This window comes from Mus caroli, unplaced genomic scaffold, assembly GCF_978045245.1.
Source record: "Mus caroli unplaced genomic scaffold, Mus_caroli_1 scaffold_7, whole genome shotgun sequence".
NCBI classification, from domain to species: Eukaryota; Metazoa; Chordata; class Mammalia; order Rodentia; family Muridae; genus Mus; species Mus caroli.
The window spans coordinates 112,814,314-112,834,271 of NW_028227262.1; the positions used below are offsets into that span (position 1 = coordinate 112,814,314).

General features: G+C 41.1%; 1 protein-coding gene across 7 annotated transcripts in view; it reads left to right on the forward strand.

Moving 5' to 3' along the window:
- The window catches only part of Dgki (diacylglycerol kinase iota), a 449,800-nt gene extending 430,997 nt beyond the window's left edge, over positions 1-18,803 (forward strand). For all 7 annotated transcript variants that reach the window (XM_029478766.2, XM_085840737.1, XM_029478767.2 and 4 more), the window contains 3 exons: positions 3,829-3,865; positions 5,399-5,498; positions 8,888-18,803. In XM_029478766.2, coding sequence (XP_029334626.2) covers positions 3,829-3,865; positions 5,399-5,498; positions 8,888-9,004 — 254 coding nt within the window. In that variant the 3' untranslated portion in view covers positions 9,005-18,803. The remainder of the gene's footprint in view (positions 1-3,828; positions 3,866-5,398; positions 5,499-8,887) is intronic.
- Positions 18,804-19,958: the final 1,155 nt, after the last annotated feature.

Genomic DNA, 19,958 nt, shown 5'->3' on the forward strand with positions numbered 1-19,958 from the left:
TGCCATGCAAAGATAATCCTTTAAGCCAGCAGTGGTTCTCAACCTTCCTAGTGCGGTGTCCCTTTAATACAGTTCCTCAGGTTGTGGTGACTCCCAACCCATAAAATTATTTTCATTGCTACTTTATAACTGAACTTTTGCTAGTGTTAGAAACCTTAATGTAAATATCTGGTATGCAGGATATCTGACATGTGACCCCCCCTCAAAGGGGTCAAGACCCATAGGTTGAGAACAGCTGCTTTAAGGACTGGCTCTAAAGATGGCAAGTAAGTGTGCCAGTACTCTTTTTTCCTATCTATCTATAAATCTATCTATCTATCTATCTATCTATCTATCTATCTATCTATCTATCTATCTACCTACCTACCTACCTATCTATCCACCCATCCATCCACCCACCCATCCACTCACTTACTTCACATCCAGGTCACAGCACCCTCTTCAGGTCCCTGTTCAGACCTCCATCCTTGGGTATCACCCACCCTGGCATATCAAGTCACTGCAAGACTAGGAGTATCCTTTCCCACTGAGGCCAGAGAAGGTGGCCCAGTTAGGGGAATGGGATCGACAGGCAGTGCCAGCTCTCTGCTTCCACCTGGAGTGATCTGCCTTCTGCTCTTCCCATACTTTTATTGGTGATTTGCTTGCCGGTGTTTTAAATGTTCCTTAATCATCCTATGATCTATGTGATGGAGGATCATGGATGTTGGGTTAATTGTGCCAGTCATTTCAGAGGCATTCCCTAAACACTGAAGTGGAATCCCTTCAGATATGTTGTAAGAGCACAGTGCCAACTTCCAGCACTGGTGGCTTTTTCTTTTACCTCTGCCAGCTACAGGAGTTTAAAGGAACAAGAGAGGAACCCTGGCATCACCCAAAACAGGATGGATAATCATTGTGGGATCATTCAGAGCTACAGTTGTGGTGATTCTGGTCAGCTACTATGAGGAACGAAGTCCTTCCTTTCCTCATCTTCATCTTTAGATTGTTAAACTATTGCTGTCTTAGGCCAGTTAACAGGCTCTGGGGCTCCTTATCAGTACAGAAGTGTAGACCCAGCAAGTCTTGGGACTCACTGTGGCTTTCATGTAGTGAAGAATAAAGGAAAGAGTGCTGCAAGGTCTTTGTTGCCCTAGTCACTGTGCAGAGAGCAGCAGTGATGGCAATATAAGAGCAGACAGGTAAAGCCATGAGGCTCTGTTTCTGGAATTCCTCCCTAAATAAATGACTTCAAGTGCTCTCTGAAGGTGGCAGGAGCTCTTTAGGTGGAACTTGAGGGGCTGTGATCCTTTCATCCTGGTCTTGTCATGCCTCTCCTGTCAGAAGTTGAACAAGCCTAGAGTTTGGGGATCTCCAGAAAACGAGTCACCAAATGGCTTTCCATTAAGTGAGAGTGAATTGGCCCTTTTATGTCACCTTCCTTCATGGATTTTGCAGTGTTTTGACTTAGTATGGCCAGCTGTGGTGTGCCCCAAAGGACTACAGTTGTTGTACTAAATTTTATGAAGAGTTTAAGAGGTGCCAGGCTCTTCTATTCAATATTTAGATTGTTATTGACCCATCAAGATGAAGGGTAAATTAAAGGATCCATAGAGTTATTGATATAACATTTATATAATTTAGAGGCAGATGGAAATAATAAAGTGATTCTTACCTTTTAGAGATTTAGAATAACTCACTTAAGAAAATGAGACATACATTTTAAAAGAAATGCATACCATTAAGTAGAACCTGTACACAGTACAGGACTCAGAGAAGGCTTAGAGTTCATTTGTCAAATGTCTCTTTGGACAACTGTAGAAGACCTCATCACAAATGGGCTTTGAGGAACAGTTTAGTTTTAGGTACATGGTTAGCAGAGGGAAGGCTATCATGGATAAGAAGATTGGGAAACAGGCTTATAGTTGGGGAAGGCCTTGAGAAATACACAGTTAGGTAGGCTAATGTTAGTTTAGCTTAGGCAAAAAGGTGGAATCTTATCAACACACTAAAGAGGGGGAGTTCCATGAGTAAGGTCATGAATATCATTAAATATTTGAAATTAACAGATAGGACATACAAAAGTTTAGTGATGATATGTGGCTTTTATAGCAATTTGTTTCTGCATGCTAGCTACATTTCATAGGAAGGCTCAAGGTGACTTAGCTCTTGGATGATCAGGAGAGTTACAAAGATTCTTGACTCTCTCTCAGCCACCTCCCTGCCAGTAGCAGTCATCGTTAGAAACTTATAACCTCTTCTTCATTTCTTTTTACATTATGCATAATACGTTTCAGTGATAATGCTCTCTACCAACATGGCTCACAAATCACAAGGATCATGTCTCTAACGACTAAATTGTCTTTGGAACCAGGGCCATATTTGGAACTTCCAAGCAGATTTATTCATCAGTTCAAACATTTAAGCATTTGCTTAGGACCAGATTCAATATTCAGTCCCAAAGGATGACACAGTGATGAGAAACAAGACAATAAAAAAGCACAAGACAAAGCTCCAAGAGGTGTATTAGAATCTTGATGTACAGAGAAACAACTAAAGGGGTGGTTTTAAAAGAGTTTGATAAAAGTCATGTCAAATAATATAATTATCAATCTCAGCTTGCCTTGGATGGTTTTGATATGGCTGATAACTTATCTTACTTAAGTATGACAAATAGGACACATACATAAAGAATAGATGGCATATAGGTAGAGATTGGTGTCAGCTCAGAGGAGGTTCTGTGGAAGATGTGTCTAACTGATACCTTCAGAGTAAACAGGGTGAATGATTTCAAAGAAGGAAGTAGTAGTCAGACAATAGAATGATGAAGATCCCAAACTGTGTTTGCAGAAGTAAATTAATTGCTAACCAGACATTGAGAAGGAAAAAGGCCAGTGCATTTGTACATTTCCAGTCTAAAATGTGGAGGACATGTCATGCAATGGTACATCCATAATCACCTGAGCATATGCATGACAGTTCCATTTTAAAAATGGAGATGTTCAAACAGTAGACTTTTCTCCTATTTCCAAAATATAGCTACAAGAGGTGTGTGTGTGTGTCTTCACTTTTCTCATTACACTAATGGAAGCCCTTTCCTATAGCTGGAGAGTGAAAGAGATCCCAGAGCCCACTTGGTGGCCCTTTTCGACTACCAAGATGATTAATTTTCAGTTATTCTTTTCCAATTAATTTCATTTCTTCAATTTTACCTTCTGTGTATGTTTGTGTTCCTGTGGTGTGTGTTTCTCTGTGTGTGTGTGTGTGTGTCTGTGTCTGTGTGTGTATGTCATGTGCATGGTGGATCCACACATATACATGTGGGTGCATCCACTAGTGAGGATGTCAGGAGGGAATTTTAGGTGTCTTCCTCTACAACTCTCTGTATCACTTCCTTGAGACACTAAGCTTGGCTAGGCTGGCTGGCCACCAAGGTCCTGGGGTCTACCTTGCTCTCCTACCAGCGTTGTAGTCACAAGCACACAGGGACATGCCCAGCTCCATAAACATTTTTGTTAAATTTTCGTGCCAGAAATTTGAACTCAGATCCTCTTGTTTTCATAGCAGGTTTTCTTATACGCTGAGCCATCTCTCCAGTCCTCATGGAAAGAGTCTTGATAAGCAAGACAGCAACATCCTTTTGCTCTCCTATTTTGTGCATATTGACTGGTGTGGTTTGGGAAACTGGTGATGCTCTTCTTACTCTCGCTTTGCCCTACGGTTAACCTTGGCACCAAATTTATTTTTTCCGTTCACCTTTCCTGGTCATGTAAATTATTCACATGCATATTTTCTGGCAATGTTTAATTTTGGGATATATTTTTGACATCTCCCTTTTTTATTGTTTAGGACCTGCAGAGTTACTGGATATGGCAGACAGTGAAACGTGAGTGTTGCCTTTCCTTATATAATCTAAACAGTTTTATTCCAAGCACTTCTAGGCCATGAGGCATATCTGATAGTTTTAATTTCACTGATTAAAATCCCACTCTAAACTGTTTAAATGACTGTACAGAGGCAATCTGCTACACAAAACACAACAAACCTAATAATTTCTATTGTGATGATTATATACATAGCCAATGCTATCCCTGTCATTACCTAGAGCATCCTACCAACAGGATTCTTTTACACCAGTGCTTGGACTACTGACAATAAATAAGTGCATGAATCTTTATCTCCACCATATGTGGAATTTTTCTCGAGTGGGATTTGTGAGAAAATGAAGTCCCGATGCCTTAATACTTTTACTGTATGTAATGGCACAACTTCTGTTTGTCAGTCTGTGATAGAACAAGTCATATACCACCCCTGGAGAGCTGGAAGCACAGTTATTCAAATAGTTATCAGCTCTGGGATGGTTCCTAAACTGAAACTGTTTGTTTTCATCTTTCTTTCTTATTCTTATGACATCCAAATAACTACTCTTTCACTAACGAGAATAAGAAAAAGATGAATGATAAACTCTGAAAGCCAGAGTGGGAACTACCAGAGAGTTTCAAAAAAGTTAGACAAGGGATAAAGATGAGTGGCTTTAGAGAAAAATGACCTGGTAACCAAGGAACTGATTATCAATAGGAATGAAGAGAAGAGAGGGCAATTGAGAAGAGATATCCAGCTGTGAGCTGCTGCACACAGAAAAACCAGCCACTGATCCACAAAGATGCTGTGCTGGCATGGTTGTAAATGGGAATACCATTCATCCTGCTTTGGCTTCTCTGTGGTTGACATTTGATTTTTTTTTTTCATGAAGTATGTTGGCATTAAATGTCTTTATAATTTGGAGCTCAGAGTGGCAATGTCTTCTTCCTTAGCCCACATATGAGACAGATGGGCGTCTGTCTTTTTCCTTTGCCACTTCCTACATGAGAGGTCTCAGGCCTGTTGCATTCTTAGAAGAATTTGAGCCTGTGAGTTCTTCTGGAGTCTTCCAGAACCCCTTAGACATTCCTTTATCACTTAATTGGTGTAATCCAGTATTGGCAGAATAGGGAGAGAAGTCTGCCTGGCTCTTGAAGATGAGTTCTCAGGACATACTCATGAAGGTCAGAATGGCTTCCTCCATGTTTGAAGCGGGGGAGACTCCATGGAGACCCTTTCATGCTCTCCCTCAAGTGTTTGGACGTATCTGCACAATTTGCTTGCTAAGTGCCATCGATATATACCCTAAATCTAATAGTAGTGGTTTAAAACTTATCCCCAAGCCATATCCAGTTCAGACAAGAGGCTAAAGTTAGATGTTAGATCTGTTCATGAATGACTTCACCTCCCTAACATGTATGTCTCAGCCTCTCACAAGGGAGGAGACTAAAGAGCACACAGCATCAGCAACAGGGCAGGGTAAGCCTCTCAGCCTTCTGCTCTCTCTATCACCTCATCTGTCTCCAACCCATGCCTGGTTTCTTAATCTTTGATTTAGGGGCGAGACTGCACTGCACAAGGCCGCCTGCCAAAGGAACCGGGCTGTATGCCAGCTTCTGGTGGATGCAGGAGCATCTCTGAGACAGACAGACTCCAAGGTAACAGGATGAGTGAGTGCAAGCATCCTCCCACTGTGAGAGATTGCAGGCACCACGGCCTCCACTTGTGCCCGCAGCACAGGCATCCTTTCTGTGTTCATGGAAGGGCCTGGAGCTTTGGAAAAAGGAGGAAAAAATAGAGTGCTTCATTTAGAGAAACTGCAGTTTAAATGTAGAAGCACAAAGGGAGGGTGTGTGCTTGCCTGTGGTACTTTATAAACCCCACATGCTAAAGAGGGACATGGGAATAGAGGTGTTCGACTGAAACTCCAGTAGGCAAGAGGTGGGTAAGTGAGAGCCCGAGCCAGCGAATGGGCATGAGTAGAATGAATGTCTTAGCCTGGTGACCAAGCAGTCTCTTTAGTCCCAAATTAATGTAATTTAAAAGCTAATATAATTTATGATCATCTTCAGCACCAAACCTAACATAATTCAAAATCTGTGCTTTGCACTGCTCCATGCATGGCTGCCCCAATAACTGCCTACCTGCCGGACTCCCCAGATGGTGGGATCTCACCTTGAGATGGTCACAGTTCTAAGCCTGATAGAGCCACATCGCTCTGTATTCCCCCTCCCAAATTTATGTATGTAATTTTAGATGCATGTGTGCGTTTATGTGTGAGAGAGCATATGGCTACGTACCACATGTGTTCAAGAGTCTATGAAGCTCAAAAGAGAGAGCAGATCCCTTGGAACTGGAGTTCCAAGTGGTTGGGATCTACCATGTGAATGCTGGGAATCCAACATGGAACTTCTGCAAGAGCTCAAAGTTCCCGAGCCTCCGTTCTAGCCCCATTTCCCTTTAAACTTTCAGAGCCTTTCTATATGTGTTTTCTTACATTATCCCATAACTGTCAACCATATAAGTTAGCATGAAAAACCATTATTGACAGGAATGGGGGCAGGAAGCCAGAGGGAGACTAGCTGTGGTACTACTAACTCTGCTGACTTGTAGCCTGATACTGACTGAGTAGGTCAGCCCTCCTCATTTGGTGACAGACTATCCCACTGCCTCAGTAGGATAAAGAGGGACAAAGAGAAATGGGGTTTACTGTCATGTATCACTTTCATGGCCTGGATTCCTGCCCCACAATGATACTTATCCCAAGGAGGCTTAAAATGTGGTTACTCCCTTAGGTGAGCTTTTCAGTCTGCAGAGTGTGTGAGCCTATTAAGATGGTCTTGAGGCCAGAGACTGTCGGTGGAATGTGTAAGCCACCTTGACCAGGAAGTGCCCATGAGTACAGGTAGGGCCCCAGGACAAGTCTAGGTCATCTGAATCTGTTGCCTTCCTCAGTAGACTCAACTGACAGAGAATCTCTAAGAGATAGAGCTGATGTATGGAGTATGGGGGTCTTGTAACTCAGTGGAGTTGAGCAAAGACAGAGACTGGACTAGATAGAGATGGACAGACACATACATACATGCACACATACAGAGAGAGGTGGGAAGAGGAGGAGGAGAAGGAGGAGGAAAAGGGGAAGGGAGGGAAGGAGGGAAGAGGGAGGAAGGAAGAAGAAGAAAGAGAATCAATTATAGGAGTCTATTATCTGTTCTGAGAAGCATGCGGAGCTTTGAAGGACTTTGAGTAGACAGCAAGTCCCATCACTAACTATATCTCTATAGTTATAAAGAAGACTTTTAAGGTATTGGTCCTTCATTAAATAGGACCAGGTTTTGAGCCACTAACTCTAGCCATGGTTTGTACACATAGACCTCAGGAAGCCTGATCATTGTTGTAAACTCCTGTTAGATTTCATTAAATGATGAGAATCTCGGTATGTAGACTGTGGGCCCTGGGTATTTCTTGAACAGCAAACATTGAGACATATTATGCCTTTTTACTTCTGAAGCAGTTATATTACATGGAATTCTCCTCTCGGCCCTCTAGCTGCCTCAGCTTCCCCCGAGGCTCACCAAAACCACCTTGGCTATCTCTTGGTGGCTATCTCTTGATGCATAGACAATCTGTTACCTGTTCAGCCTGGCATTTCAAATGACAGATAAATGCTTAAGTGGCCTTCTTCCTAGATGACATTACACTGAAATGCTCCAGTGTTTAACTGAATCCAGAAACACATACCTTGCAGGCAGGGTTAGTCTAGGCCACACAGGGAGGAGTGGCTTGGCAAAAGCAATTCAGACCACAGTAGGGTTGCTGTCCACCATGGCTGAGCCTGTACTCAGTTCAGAAACTAAAAACACAGGGAAGAGACACAAGAGCAAGAGGGACAACATGGAACTTGTGAGGTCCAGCCTGGGTACAGGTGCCTTTTATTTTCTAAGTTTCTTAGATAAATGGACCCAAGGTATTTGAGACTTCATCCTATTTTGAATTATAAAAGTGTATTCATTTTTTCAAAAAAATAGCTGATTCATTTTTATGGCCATACACAGAAAACTAGACATATAGAAAAGTTACTTGAAATCCCCTCACTTAGAGCTAAACATGATAAACTTTAATCTCTCTTTGCATGTATGTATATTTGTTTGACTCTCAGTTTTTAAAACCAGTTGGACTCATATCAAGCATGTTACTGAACATTGTAAGTTTCCATTCAAAATGTTTCTATGTTCTATAGATCATTCCATGTAGTAATGTAACTGCACTTCACTCCTTTGTCAGAATCCTGTAATCTTACCATTCTGTAACCCAGTGCTACACAAAAGCTGAATATGCTCATGCATGGAGCTTTTAGAACCCTTAGGATGGAGGTAATGTCCTAGGGGATCTTTATTCTTAGCAAAGGATTGACTACAAGTCTGCTCAGAGGTTCACTTTTCTGAATGTTTGGAAAGTGGGGATGTCAGCCTTATCATTATCAAAGTAAAAGTAAGAGTCTGCTACAGCTGTATAAGACCTGTAATAAGAACCTTCAGCTAGTGATTTAGTACTGAGTGCAGACTGAGTCAGTGAACTGTTAGGAAGATGGGTGCTGAAACCAGCAAAGGAAGAGCCTTCGAGATGATCTGCGAGTTGTCACTCCTCATCTTGGCATCTTGCTCCGTTGTCAGTGTTCAGCAAAGAGTGATCCTGAACAGGAAACGTGGCTCCATGTTTCCATGCTTTCATTCTGTGTTTCCTCTGCCCCTCCTCTGAAAAGTACTTGGCCCTCAAACTTACTGCACACAGTTTCTCCCCACAGTCTCAGGGAGACTCCATGACTCCTTGTTTATGGAGATATACCCTTTCTCCTGACCCTTTAACTTAACCACCACACATTGATATGGTTCTGATTCTAGATGTAAATAGATTTGAAAGCATCCATACACTCTGAAGCATCAAACATAGAAGGACTCTTCGTAGTGACTCATCTTTGGCTAATCTGAGTCTGTTATATATGGACATCATCTCAATCTAGCTATTCGTTTTTCTTTGCTATCTATAGGGCAAGACACCCCAGGAACGAGCACAGCAGGCTGGGGACCCAGATTTGGCTGCTTACCTAGAAAGCCGACAGAACTATAAGATCATTGGCCATGAAGACCTGGAAACTGCTGTTTGACTCTGGTAGACAGGCAAGAAGAACTTGAGCAAGCGTATCACCTACGCCCTCCCAGCCACTGGGCAGCTCCCCTGGAAGAAGCTAATGGAATCCATATTTGCCTCTCTCCTGCAAGGATCTATCTGAGAATATGCTACCAGGGCTACAGGGATGTACAACAGGACACGATAGCCCATTGAGAAGGAGGCAGGCTACCGGAGATTTGTGGCGTACAGGGTCCACAAAATTTGATCCTTATTGCTTCTAGCAAGTAGCATGAACTTCTGTGTTCACCCGTCTAATTTATTTTAAAGATTCTGAGGAGTTTCACATAAAGGGCACTGCTCCCTCCTCCCTTTAGACATTCACCCTCCCCTGTATCTCACAATTCTACTGTAATCACCCATCGATTTAGAAACTATGCTTTCGTCTCTTTATTTTCTGTCTTCCAACCACATTGTCTGAAGGTCTTTGAAACCCTCCAGGATGTCTTACAGAAATATATCTATAAAACCACTTCCATTTGTAGACTAAATATACCAAGACTTAACTAGTGGCTTTGCATGTCCCCCCGCCTGGTTTCATCACATAGGAGCTGGGAAGTGCCACAGGGCTAATGTCAACTTGTGTGCTCTGTCTCTTGGGTACAGTGAGGTAGTATGGGAGCTGTCTGTGCTTGAAGGGCTTCACAGATGTTATATAGAGGTAGCCCAGGCAGCTGGGCTGTTGGTGATAGGAAGGACTGGTTCAGCTTGGGCTGTTTGTACAGCTCTGCACTGCCTACGTGCAGCCATCTTTGCCTTCTGCTGCAGTAGAGATGAGCCAGGGAGTCAATGAAACCCCATAACTGGTTTACAGAGCTATAAGATTCTAAGTGCTGTTTCAGTGGCAGGATTAGACCTGTCTTGGACAGTGGTTATATGAAACGGAACACATAAATATTTAATCCTAATCTTTGTAAAATGACAACAGAAAGCAGTCTAATTGACTGGAAAAAAATAGCAGAAATCAAAGTAGCAATGTATGCTACAAGAACAGCCTTTGGCATTTGGGGCTGAGGCTAATAACTACAGGCTCATGGATGTAGTGGTGAAAGGGGGGTTGGTGTGTGTTTTTCTAAGTGTTCAGTTTTCATAACATCAGGGAAGGCTTGACCCAAGGACAAAGCCTCATTTCACCAGTTCCATGGTCAGACTCTCAGGATGCCTGGCCCTTCCTGGTCTGTGCTCGTCCTATGACCTTTTAGGTTCCGAGATCATGGCTGATGACCCCATTTTCTGTGTATTAGGGGAGTCTATTTTGCTCCTTTCCCTACTTTATTTTCTCCTGGCACAAATTTCTTAATATAAGCCACTGTGGCAGAAATGGTTTCTAAACTTGTCACTTCTGTTCATGCTGTGGATCAGGTGGGACCGGGTAATAAGGAAGAGAAAATATCCAACTTTATATCCAAAATCTCCTCCACTTAGGGGGTAGGTCACAAATACAAGTGGGGTATGTAATCTTTTCTTTCTGCTTTCTTCCAACTTTCTCTTCAATACAGCAAAATGCTTCCTCGGCATTTCTGCATGTGACCTTTAACCTCACAGTCCAATGGGGGACAATTTACTTATCAGAATCACGTATCATCATTTTGAAAGGACAGATACATTGTGCCACATTGAGTGTTAGGAGGCTTTGAGTGAGTAGGGATTTCATTGCTAGAAACTCCCGATAGTAATTTTAAGATCAAACTTGGCATCATACCTAGCTGTGGGGAAATGGTTTGGCTAAGAATAATATGTTTCTAGGCATCCATCTCAGAACTGGAACTCTCTCTGGACTAGATAATTTTCAGGAGTTGAAGTCACTGGGTTTCTGTTAGGAGTTTTTCAGTTGTTAGGGCTGTCAAGGAAATATTGTGATGACAAACATAATCCTTAGAATGGACTGGAACCTGGCTTCGAATAGAGCCTTCCACCCCCTAGACTGAGCCAAGCATTTGGCCAAGCAGTTGGTTATCCAGCTGGCCACTGCTGAGATGCAGGACTATATTTTCATCAACCACCATCTCATATTTCTCTGAGAAGGTTTCAAAGCAGCCCACAGAAAATTTAGGATAGAGGTGGGTATGGGCCAATTTTAATAACTCTAACTAAGATAATAAGTCCCTAGAATGAAGGTAGATACAGTGCTGACTACTGTAAGGTTCCCTGTGCTGTAGATATTTATTCTCAAACCACTAAAAATAATTTAGATTGTATATTATTGCTGAGGAGCAATATACTATATACATGATCCATCTCTGGAAAATATCTCTCAAACTTGGGATGTCAAAAAATGTGAGCAAAGAAACTACAGATTTCATGATTTTAGCAACTTTAAGTCTACCTCCTGTAGGATGCTTTTTGTTTTGTTTTGTTTTGTTTTGTTTTGTTTTGTTTTGTTTTGTTTTAGTTGTTTGTTATGTGTGATATTTCTGAGCATTAGAAAGAGCTAAAGCCATGTGGTCCAAGAGTGTCTGACTCTGCTTAGGCATATAATGTCACATGTAGTGAGCCAACAGGAGGTATGGAAGAAAATGGTTCAGTCCTAGCCCCACATACTTTATCAAACACAAAAATATGTACCTGTAAAAAATAATCTTACACACCCTGCTGGGGATGTTCTGCAAGGAGCAGCCAGCCTAGCTGATTCTCTGGCGTCTGGTCTCTTGTGTCTTCCCTGGAATTCTTTAAATTGGGCTGGTGAGATCATGAAAAATGACGTGTTATTAAAAGAGAGCATTGCATAGCAGTAAAGTTAATAATTTTTGTGACCTTGTATTATATCGGCCATGAAACATTAGCCCAATCCTTGACACTACCACATTCGCCAACACGAGAGAGACAGGAGAGAATTAGTTACCTTAGAAGGATAAACAGCATGACTTGGAAGCTTGCCTTGAGATTTCTGGCTACCACCATCAAAGTGATGATTGAAACCCAGTGGGAGTTCTGAAGCACAATTCAGCTGCAGAGAAATTAGTAAGAAATAGTAGAGGGCCCCTGTGCCCTGTTTCTTCCTGTCTTCCCAGAAGCTGCCCAGGCACATTGGCCTGGGTTCCGAGATGCTCAACAGGTCAGTCCTTTCCACTGGGACCTCCTAGAGACTCCTTTGCATAATGGACCTCTGAAATGTACTTGCTAGGATCTTTAGGATAATCATGCCTAAGAAAATAAGGTATAGCAATTTCATTTTACCATGTCAATTATATGAACACACAGTTTAGTTATGAAAGTAGCACGTGCATTTCATAAAAGTTCTAACTCCATGGGAAGCGTCCCATGAGCGTGAAGGAGTTCTTTGTGCTGGTATCCCATCTCAGTACCCAGCAAGAATCACTGTCAATGTGGACAAACATGCTTGCTTGTGTGTTATGTCAGAAATTTCTCGTTCATATACACACATATCTGTACATGCCACATATATCCATCATACATAAATAGAAATGTATTTATTTGTATACATATATGGGCATATGTGCCATATGCACATATTGCATATGTTTAGAAAAGACATCTTAAAAGCATGCAAATCATCTTTACGTGTATAGTTAACACTCATAGGCAATGATTAGTAAAGAAACAGGATTTTCTTTTCATTGTTGTTTTCTCTATTCCTGAGCTTACATCTATCTCTGAATTGCTACAGTTGCATATGGCATTGGAGATTGTCAGTCATAAAGATAATAATCAGTGAGTCTTCTGATTATTTATATGTTGCCTTCCATAATACATGAAACCACCCTGAATCCTGTGGCTTGTCCATTCTATTTTTAGATCTCAAGGCAGCAAAGGAGAAATATTTCTCCTCTGACCTCCTCACTGCTTTAAAGCTGAGTTTATAAGCCTAGCACCCAGTCAGATTTCTAAGGCTCTTTAACTAGGGCAGGCTGTTGTTGAGGAGCAGGGGTAGTTACTTGGGTTTGGTCTGGGGTTGGAGCAGCTTGTCTTCCAGTAGGAGAAGCTAATTAAATCATTGAGCACAGCATGCTGTTTTATTCAGTTATGTTCTTTAAAAGTAAAAATAGATCTTTGTTAAAAATGGCTCACCATAACCACCAAGATTGCTAATTGTTCTCTCCAACTAAATTATGTTCATGTTAGGGAAAGAAAGACCATGTATTAAATTAGCTATCTGAACACACTGTAATATGTATTTAGTATAAACTCCCTCTGCCCACGTCTCAGAAAATGCTGCCTTTGCAACTCTTGGTTCTTCTCAGGACTGAGCGCCACAGTGAGCTGATGAGATGTCTTCTTCCAGTATTCGCATCACTCTTGGCCTGACCCCCCAGTTCTCTGGCTGAGGCAACATTCCTGGTACCAGTGCCTATCACTTTGTGTCAGGACTGCCTAAATCTTCCCCACATGTTATGATAAAATTATATCAAGATAAAATTTCCCTTTGGGGGCAAATACCAATGTTGGCCAAAGACTAAGTACATGCCTACTGACCATGGGCACCTTATAGAATTATGACCAGGTGATTCTTAGAAGCAGAAGTAGTCAGGGAGGTTTATTTTGTTTTTGTTCTAGTGACCTGAGAGGTCACAGTCATAGGCACTCCTTCCACATCAGATGGTGACAGCAGCATGTGCTTTTAACACCACCCAGAGAACTGGATTGTATACGGGTTATACCCTTGAGGGCAACCTATGGATTTTAAGGCTGTTAATGCAGCTTAATGAGAAACCTCAAAGCAAAGAACAGCACATGAAGAGCCCGCTCATGCAGAACACTGAAATTTATTATTCTGGTCCCAAACAGGAAACAGAACAATCCTAAAGCTATTAAAGCCAATACTTCATAGCAGAACCTGAGTGTTGGATGGCGTGTCACTCCAGGAAGTACTGATTATATATATATATTATATATATATATATATATATATATATATTCAATCATGCTCATCCAATAATAGGTTCAGAAACCCGTTTATTATTTTTAAACATTTCTTATTTTATCTAAGCATTTCATTTTTATTTTTTTAAACATTTCTTTCAAAATACCTATTACTCATTGCGATACACAGCGAAATAAATAGCTACCTAGGAATGAAGTGGATAAACAACTTCTGCAGACAGGGAACAAAAGAAAAATCTAAATAGTTTAAATTCCTTAAAGGGTGTGTGTGTGTGTGTGTGTTTGTGTACGTGTGTGTGTACTCTAGGGTACCTCAGTATGTCCTAAATTTCAACAGAGTTTTTGTCATGTTTGTTACTCTGGCTAGCATATTTTAGTTCTGTACATGCAAATGTTAAATAGCAAAGCAATAGTGCTATTTTGTATTTCCATTTCCTTGGAATCCTGGTAATGGTCTAAAAAAAAAAGATCCTTGAAACTAAAGCTCTAAGATGAAAGTTAGAAACTGTACTTAAGTAAAGGCTAAGATTTATTTATCCCAGCCCTCGGGAGCTAAACCAGGAATAATAAGCAGAATTTTCAGTGGGTTTTGATTAAATATAAAGAAGATGAAGTATGAGTTGCCAAATAGTGCAGTGGACATGCATACAGAGTTACAAACCTTCAACATCTGGAAGCACTTAGCTGGGGGATATTTGACCATCTTTAGGCATGTCACTAGTAGGGACTCAAGATCCGAAGGGGCTGCAATTACATTGTTATTTTCTTTACATCATTTTAAAAATGGCTTTGTCTCATGGCAACATTTGATCTTTAAAAATTCATGAGAACCTTGATTTCTTAAAACATCACTTTACACACAAGGAAGTTTAAAACATTGGAAGGGGGTGGTCTTTAGTTCTCATTTAAAAATCTTAAAACTAAGCACAGATTCAAGAACTCAGAAAAGGAGAACACATAAGGAGATAAAAATTCAAAATTCTTCTGGAAACGTTTTGGGTTTTGATGAATATTTTTGGACATTCTTAAGAAAATCCATATTGGCAATCTCACCATTCTTTCAATATAACAAAATTTGCTGTGATTTGAGATTCTTAGAATTAACTGTAACCTAATCACAGAAGGAAATTCTGCACAGGGATCTTCAGAAGCTAAGTAAATGCTCTTGAAAAGCACCCTGGGAAATCCCTTGGCTTCTGGTGCCAGCGTGGTAATTGCAAGGGAAGAAATTCAGAACAAAACAGTGAGGTAGGTGTTCTCTCTGCTTCCAGTGTTCTAGTACCTGGAGGCCAGTGGTGTCTGAGCTGGCTGCCTTGGGCAGCGGGAGCAACTGGGACTCTCTTGTTTCTCAGCTCTTTGTTAAGACACACATATGGCTTACAATATAAAGTTATTTAAAACAACTAAACTATTGTTTATTAACAACTTCCCTAAGTTTTTTTTTTTAAAATCAGAGATTTGATAGTTTGATGCATTTTTGACAGTTCTGAGCCTTTATATCTGATACCACTCCATGCGGAGGATAATACAGGTATGACATTCCAAATGAACAAACTGGGTCTTGACGTAGTGAATTCAACTTGCACAGAATCACACAGTTACAGGGTCCCTGTCAGATTAGGAAGCTCTTGACATTTCAGACTCATATACTCCAAATTGATTCTTTCTGGGATAATAGTTGTCCACCATTGCCTTCAATGGAGCTTTAGATCTGTTGTTCAGGTCTCCATGATACAAAGTTTCTCCATTAAAAAAAAATCTATCAGAGATGCCACAGCCAAGTTGAGTAGAACCAAGAGACATCTTAAATTTAGAATTCCAGAGATTGTTATCCAGAGTCATGCCAGTGAGAACAAATGTCAAACACAAAAGTGTTCAAGGTTTGGATACTGTGGTAGATTTCATGCAAAGAAACTAGTTCTGAGGTTTGATGATTTCTCTATTTTGTTTGAGATCTCTCTCTCTCTCTCTCTCTCTCTCTCTCTCTCTCTCTCTCTCTCTCTCTCTCTTTCTCCCTCTCCCTTCCTTCTCTCCTCCCTCCCTCTGTCCCATCCTCCCTTCCTTTCTCAATGAAAGCACTATTTTGCCTCCTTTGAAGGCTATTGTTTCAGAATACAATACCTAAAGGTGCTGAGAATGGCCCTGTCATTCGAAGCATGATTGATCTGTTTATGGGAGGGTGTAGGTTCAAAGTTCACCCTATACAATCACATACATAGACGTTAAGACACAAATGGGAAACCATGATAAGCTTGAAGTGGAAAGAATGCTAATGTTCTCCCATTCTGATTGTATATTCTCCCAGGAGTGCCAATGGGCAAACTGGTGAATTTGTACAAGGGTATCTGATCCTGGAGGGAAAAACAAAAACCAAAAAACAGTTCTAAGTTAAGAATAAGAATGTCCCAAGGAAATGGGTTACTTGGTTCTGTCAGATCCAAGTTCTAAGGGATGCACAATGTGTGGACTCAAACCTAAGGGCAAAACCGATCAAAACAGGCATGAAGAGCTGGTGCCTTCATTATGTATAGCTTCTCATTCCTAAACTTTGCATCCAGAAAACTTCAGTTGGGCTTCCTGGAGAAACAAGGTGTTTTTCAACTGTTTTTCCCAGTGCTTAAGTGAAGAATAAACATCAGCTCATTGATCACAGGAAAGTCAATCCTTATGTGTGAGGGAACTTGAAAAAGGTATAATATTTCCCAGATTTAGTTTTTCTATTATTTTAGACTGAAGTAAACCTTAGAGCCCATTTGCTTCCAGGTTCGTGACAAACAGATGGCAACTTCTTAGGGGGAATCAAGGGCATTTTTGAAAAATATTAGTCATTGCAATTATAGGCCAAATCCTTTAGAGGCAGAAATTCTCTCTCTTTCTCTCTCTCTCTCTCTCTCTGTGTGTGTGTGTGTGTGTGTGTGTGTGTGTGTGTGTGTGTGTGTGAGACTGTGTGTGTGTGTGTCTCTGTCTCTGTTTCTGTCTCTGTCTTCGCCACCCCCACCCCCACACAAGCTTCTTTTTTTACTTGTTCTTTTGGTTGTGACTGGGAGTTAGAGAAAAGGCTGAAGACACTTATATTTTTATGGTTATAAAAACACTGGAGCTTTTTTATTCTTCTCTGTGACTAAATAAAACTTCAACTCATGACCATAGGCTAGTATTTCTATATTTCTATTTAAGAAGATTGCAGTCTTAGTTAACCATCTCCCCTTTTGTCCATAAGGGTGATGTTTGAGACCCAGTTTTCCAGCAGGGATGGGGGAAGAGTCAGTGTTCAGATACTGAGGAAATGGATCATTCCCAGAAATCTACTCTGAGAGACATTTTACAACCCCATTCTCTCGTCTCTCCTGGGTCACTCCTTGTCCTTGGCTTGGGAAAGAAAAATAAGAACAGAGTCGTAAGAAGAGACAAAAAAGAAAAAAGAAAAGATTCTCAGGCATAGCATAACTAGACGACTCTTGTATTGGTATAGGCTCTCATGACAACTCACAGATAATGTATGTACACACTCAACAAACATTGGTCCTCATGTAATCCCAGTGTAGCTAGGCAAACTTTAGAGTGACTTCAAAGAGTGTTAGCTGGGAATTTTCAGGTTATGCAGCATAGTTTATCCTGTTTATTTCCATGACTGAATGTGAAACTTGGGGGGTGGGGGCCACTAATGGAAAGCTTTGTTGTAAAAATCCCAAAGGGTAGAATGTTGTTTCAGATTTCTTCAACCGTCCACAGATTTTTTTTTTTTTTTTTTGAGACAGGGTTTCTCTGTGTAGGTCTGGCTGTCCTAGAACTCTGTGTGTAGACCAGGCTGGCTTCAAACTCACAGAGATCTACCTGCCTCTGTCTCCCAAATGCTGTGACTAAACTCACACATGACTATGTGAGGCCTTGTTCACAGATTGCTGGCCCATAATAAGAGTTGAGAAAAGTAAGATCAACTTGAAGAATTTTATTTACAAATTTAAATATATTTTCATCCTAACTATTCAGAGAGTCGACCTGTTCTTTGAGGATATAAACCTAGTTCTTTGTTTTTCTTAAAAATGGTAGGTATGAGCTGTTTACATGCAGTCTCTACTTAAATGGAAAGAGCCCAAAGAAATGATAGGCCCTGCATTATTTAGTTTTTTGTTGAAGCTCATAAGCACACAATGTGTTCTTCATACTCATAGTGTTTAAAGCATTTCTTCATTTGATACCTACTGTACCCTAATGCATCCAAATGGCTCCTGATCATCATGTTTCTTAACAATGACATTTTTCATTTCCCACTCTACCCCCACACTTCTCACTGGTTGGACTGAGGCGCTAACCCATGCACATACAGGCTTAACTTGCAGTGCAGTTAGGATCTTGTTGCTTGCTGATATCCTGATTGTGAGTTGGGACACAGCAGAATGCCCCCCCCCCGGGGGGGTAGGGTGGGAGAATCTGGGGATTCTAAAGGACAAAACGTTGCAGTGCAGTAGAAAACCATGTGTGGGAAAGGCAACGTGCAGATCAGCTTCACATTTATTAGCTCAGCTCTTTTTCCAAATTGCCAAGGATTAAGTGGACCACCAGGATTGCTCGATGGCCCACAGCTGTTTGAAAGTGAGGAAGTGATTTCTGTGAAGTGTTACATGGCTGCTATTGCCTTCAGAATGATAATGTTTGATGGAATGATTTTCCAGAGTGAAAAGGCTCCTCAGGCCTCCTGAGAACCACTTGCTGGAGGTGGGTCACTCACAGAGGCTACTACATGTATATGAAGACTTGGGGTCATGTTGTAAAGGGCTCATTCATGCTTTCTGATTCTGTCTGATTACATCCCAGAGCCATGCCATGCCACTGCAAAGCTGGCAGCTGCAAGGCGGGATTTCCCCCAGTAGTAGCAGCTATGGCAGTAGAAGAGGAAGTTTTATTTCTAGGTAAAGTGGAATCCAGATACTATGAAGTGGAGGGAGGGTGGGTGGGAAGGGTGGGTAGGGGAAAGGGAGGAAAGGAGGGGTTTTTTGTAATAAAGTCATAAAGTATTTTTCCCTAATTTTCTCGCATTTCCTATTTATATAAAGAATCTTGATCACTGTGTTGCTCTACAGAGATTTTCAATGGAATTAATTTGAGAGACTGAATTAATCTCTGAAAAAGAAATTGACTAGTTATACTTACTTTTGGACACTTTTTCTGTATTGTGAATTGTGTGGAAATGTACAGAATAAAAATGAAATATAATTGATTTGTTTCTCTTCTTTCTGATCCACAGTACAATAGATGAGAATGCTAACTTTAACTGTAGTTGAATTATATATATGTGTGTGTGTGTGTGTGTGTGTGTGTGTGTGTGTGTGTGTGTGTATGTATGTGTATATATATATATGGTCAAAAGGTAAATGAAGAGTTGGCAGGCAACATTGGGAAAGTATCCTAAACAAGGTATAAATGTTTCAAAAAATTACACTTCTGCTTCTACAAAGAACTAATAAGGTCAGGGTTACCTTCCAGTCTTAATACAAATAAAGTATGAAAGAATCATTGTTAAAATGTTGAACCTTAGTTAATATAGATAGGTGTCCCCAAAAGATGAGAATCAAATGACACAAGGTCTAATCGCCCCCCTACATTACGGACAGCAAATTATTTCCAGGCAGCGAACACCAACAAGAGCAGAGCCTGGCAGACTTCAGAGGCAAGGCTGGGAGTTTAGGATATCAATGAAGCTAGCAGAGTTTTAGGAAAGAGAAAGCTAGACAGAGGCTCCCCTTTAAGTTTCACTATATGTGTGTGGTGAAACTACCTAGTCTTGAGAAATCAAAGAGGATTAAGACTTTGCAATGAGTCTTCATATAAGGCTGGGAGTGGGCCAGTAGCCAGTAGCCATAATGGAAAAATCTTAAAGCTGTAGGAACCAGGGGGATGGCTCAGCAGGTCAAAGTGCTTGCATCACAAGCTTGAGAGACTGCGTTCAGATCCCCTTTCTGCACAGAAAGCTGGTTGTGGATATACATAGATCTATGTTCTCAGTTCCTAGGGACAAGAGAGTTCTGTGCCTTGCTTGACCATCAGCCTAGCTCCAAGTCCAGTGAGAGACTAGTGGGGCCAAACAACCA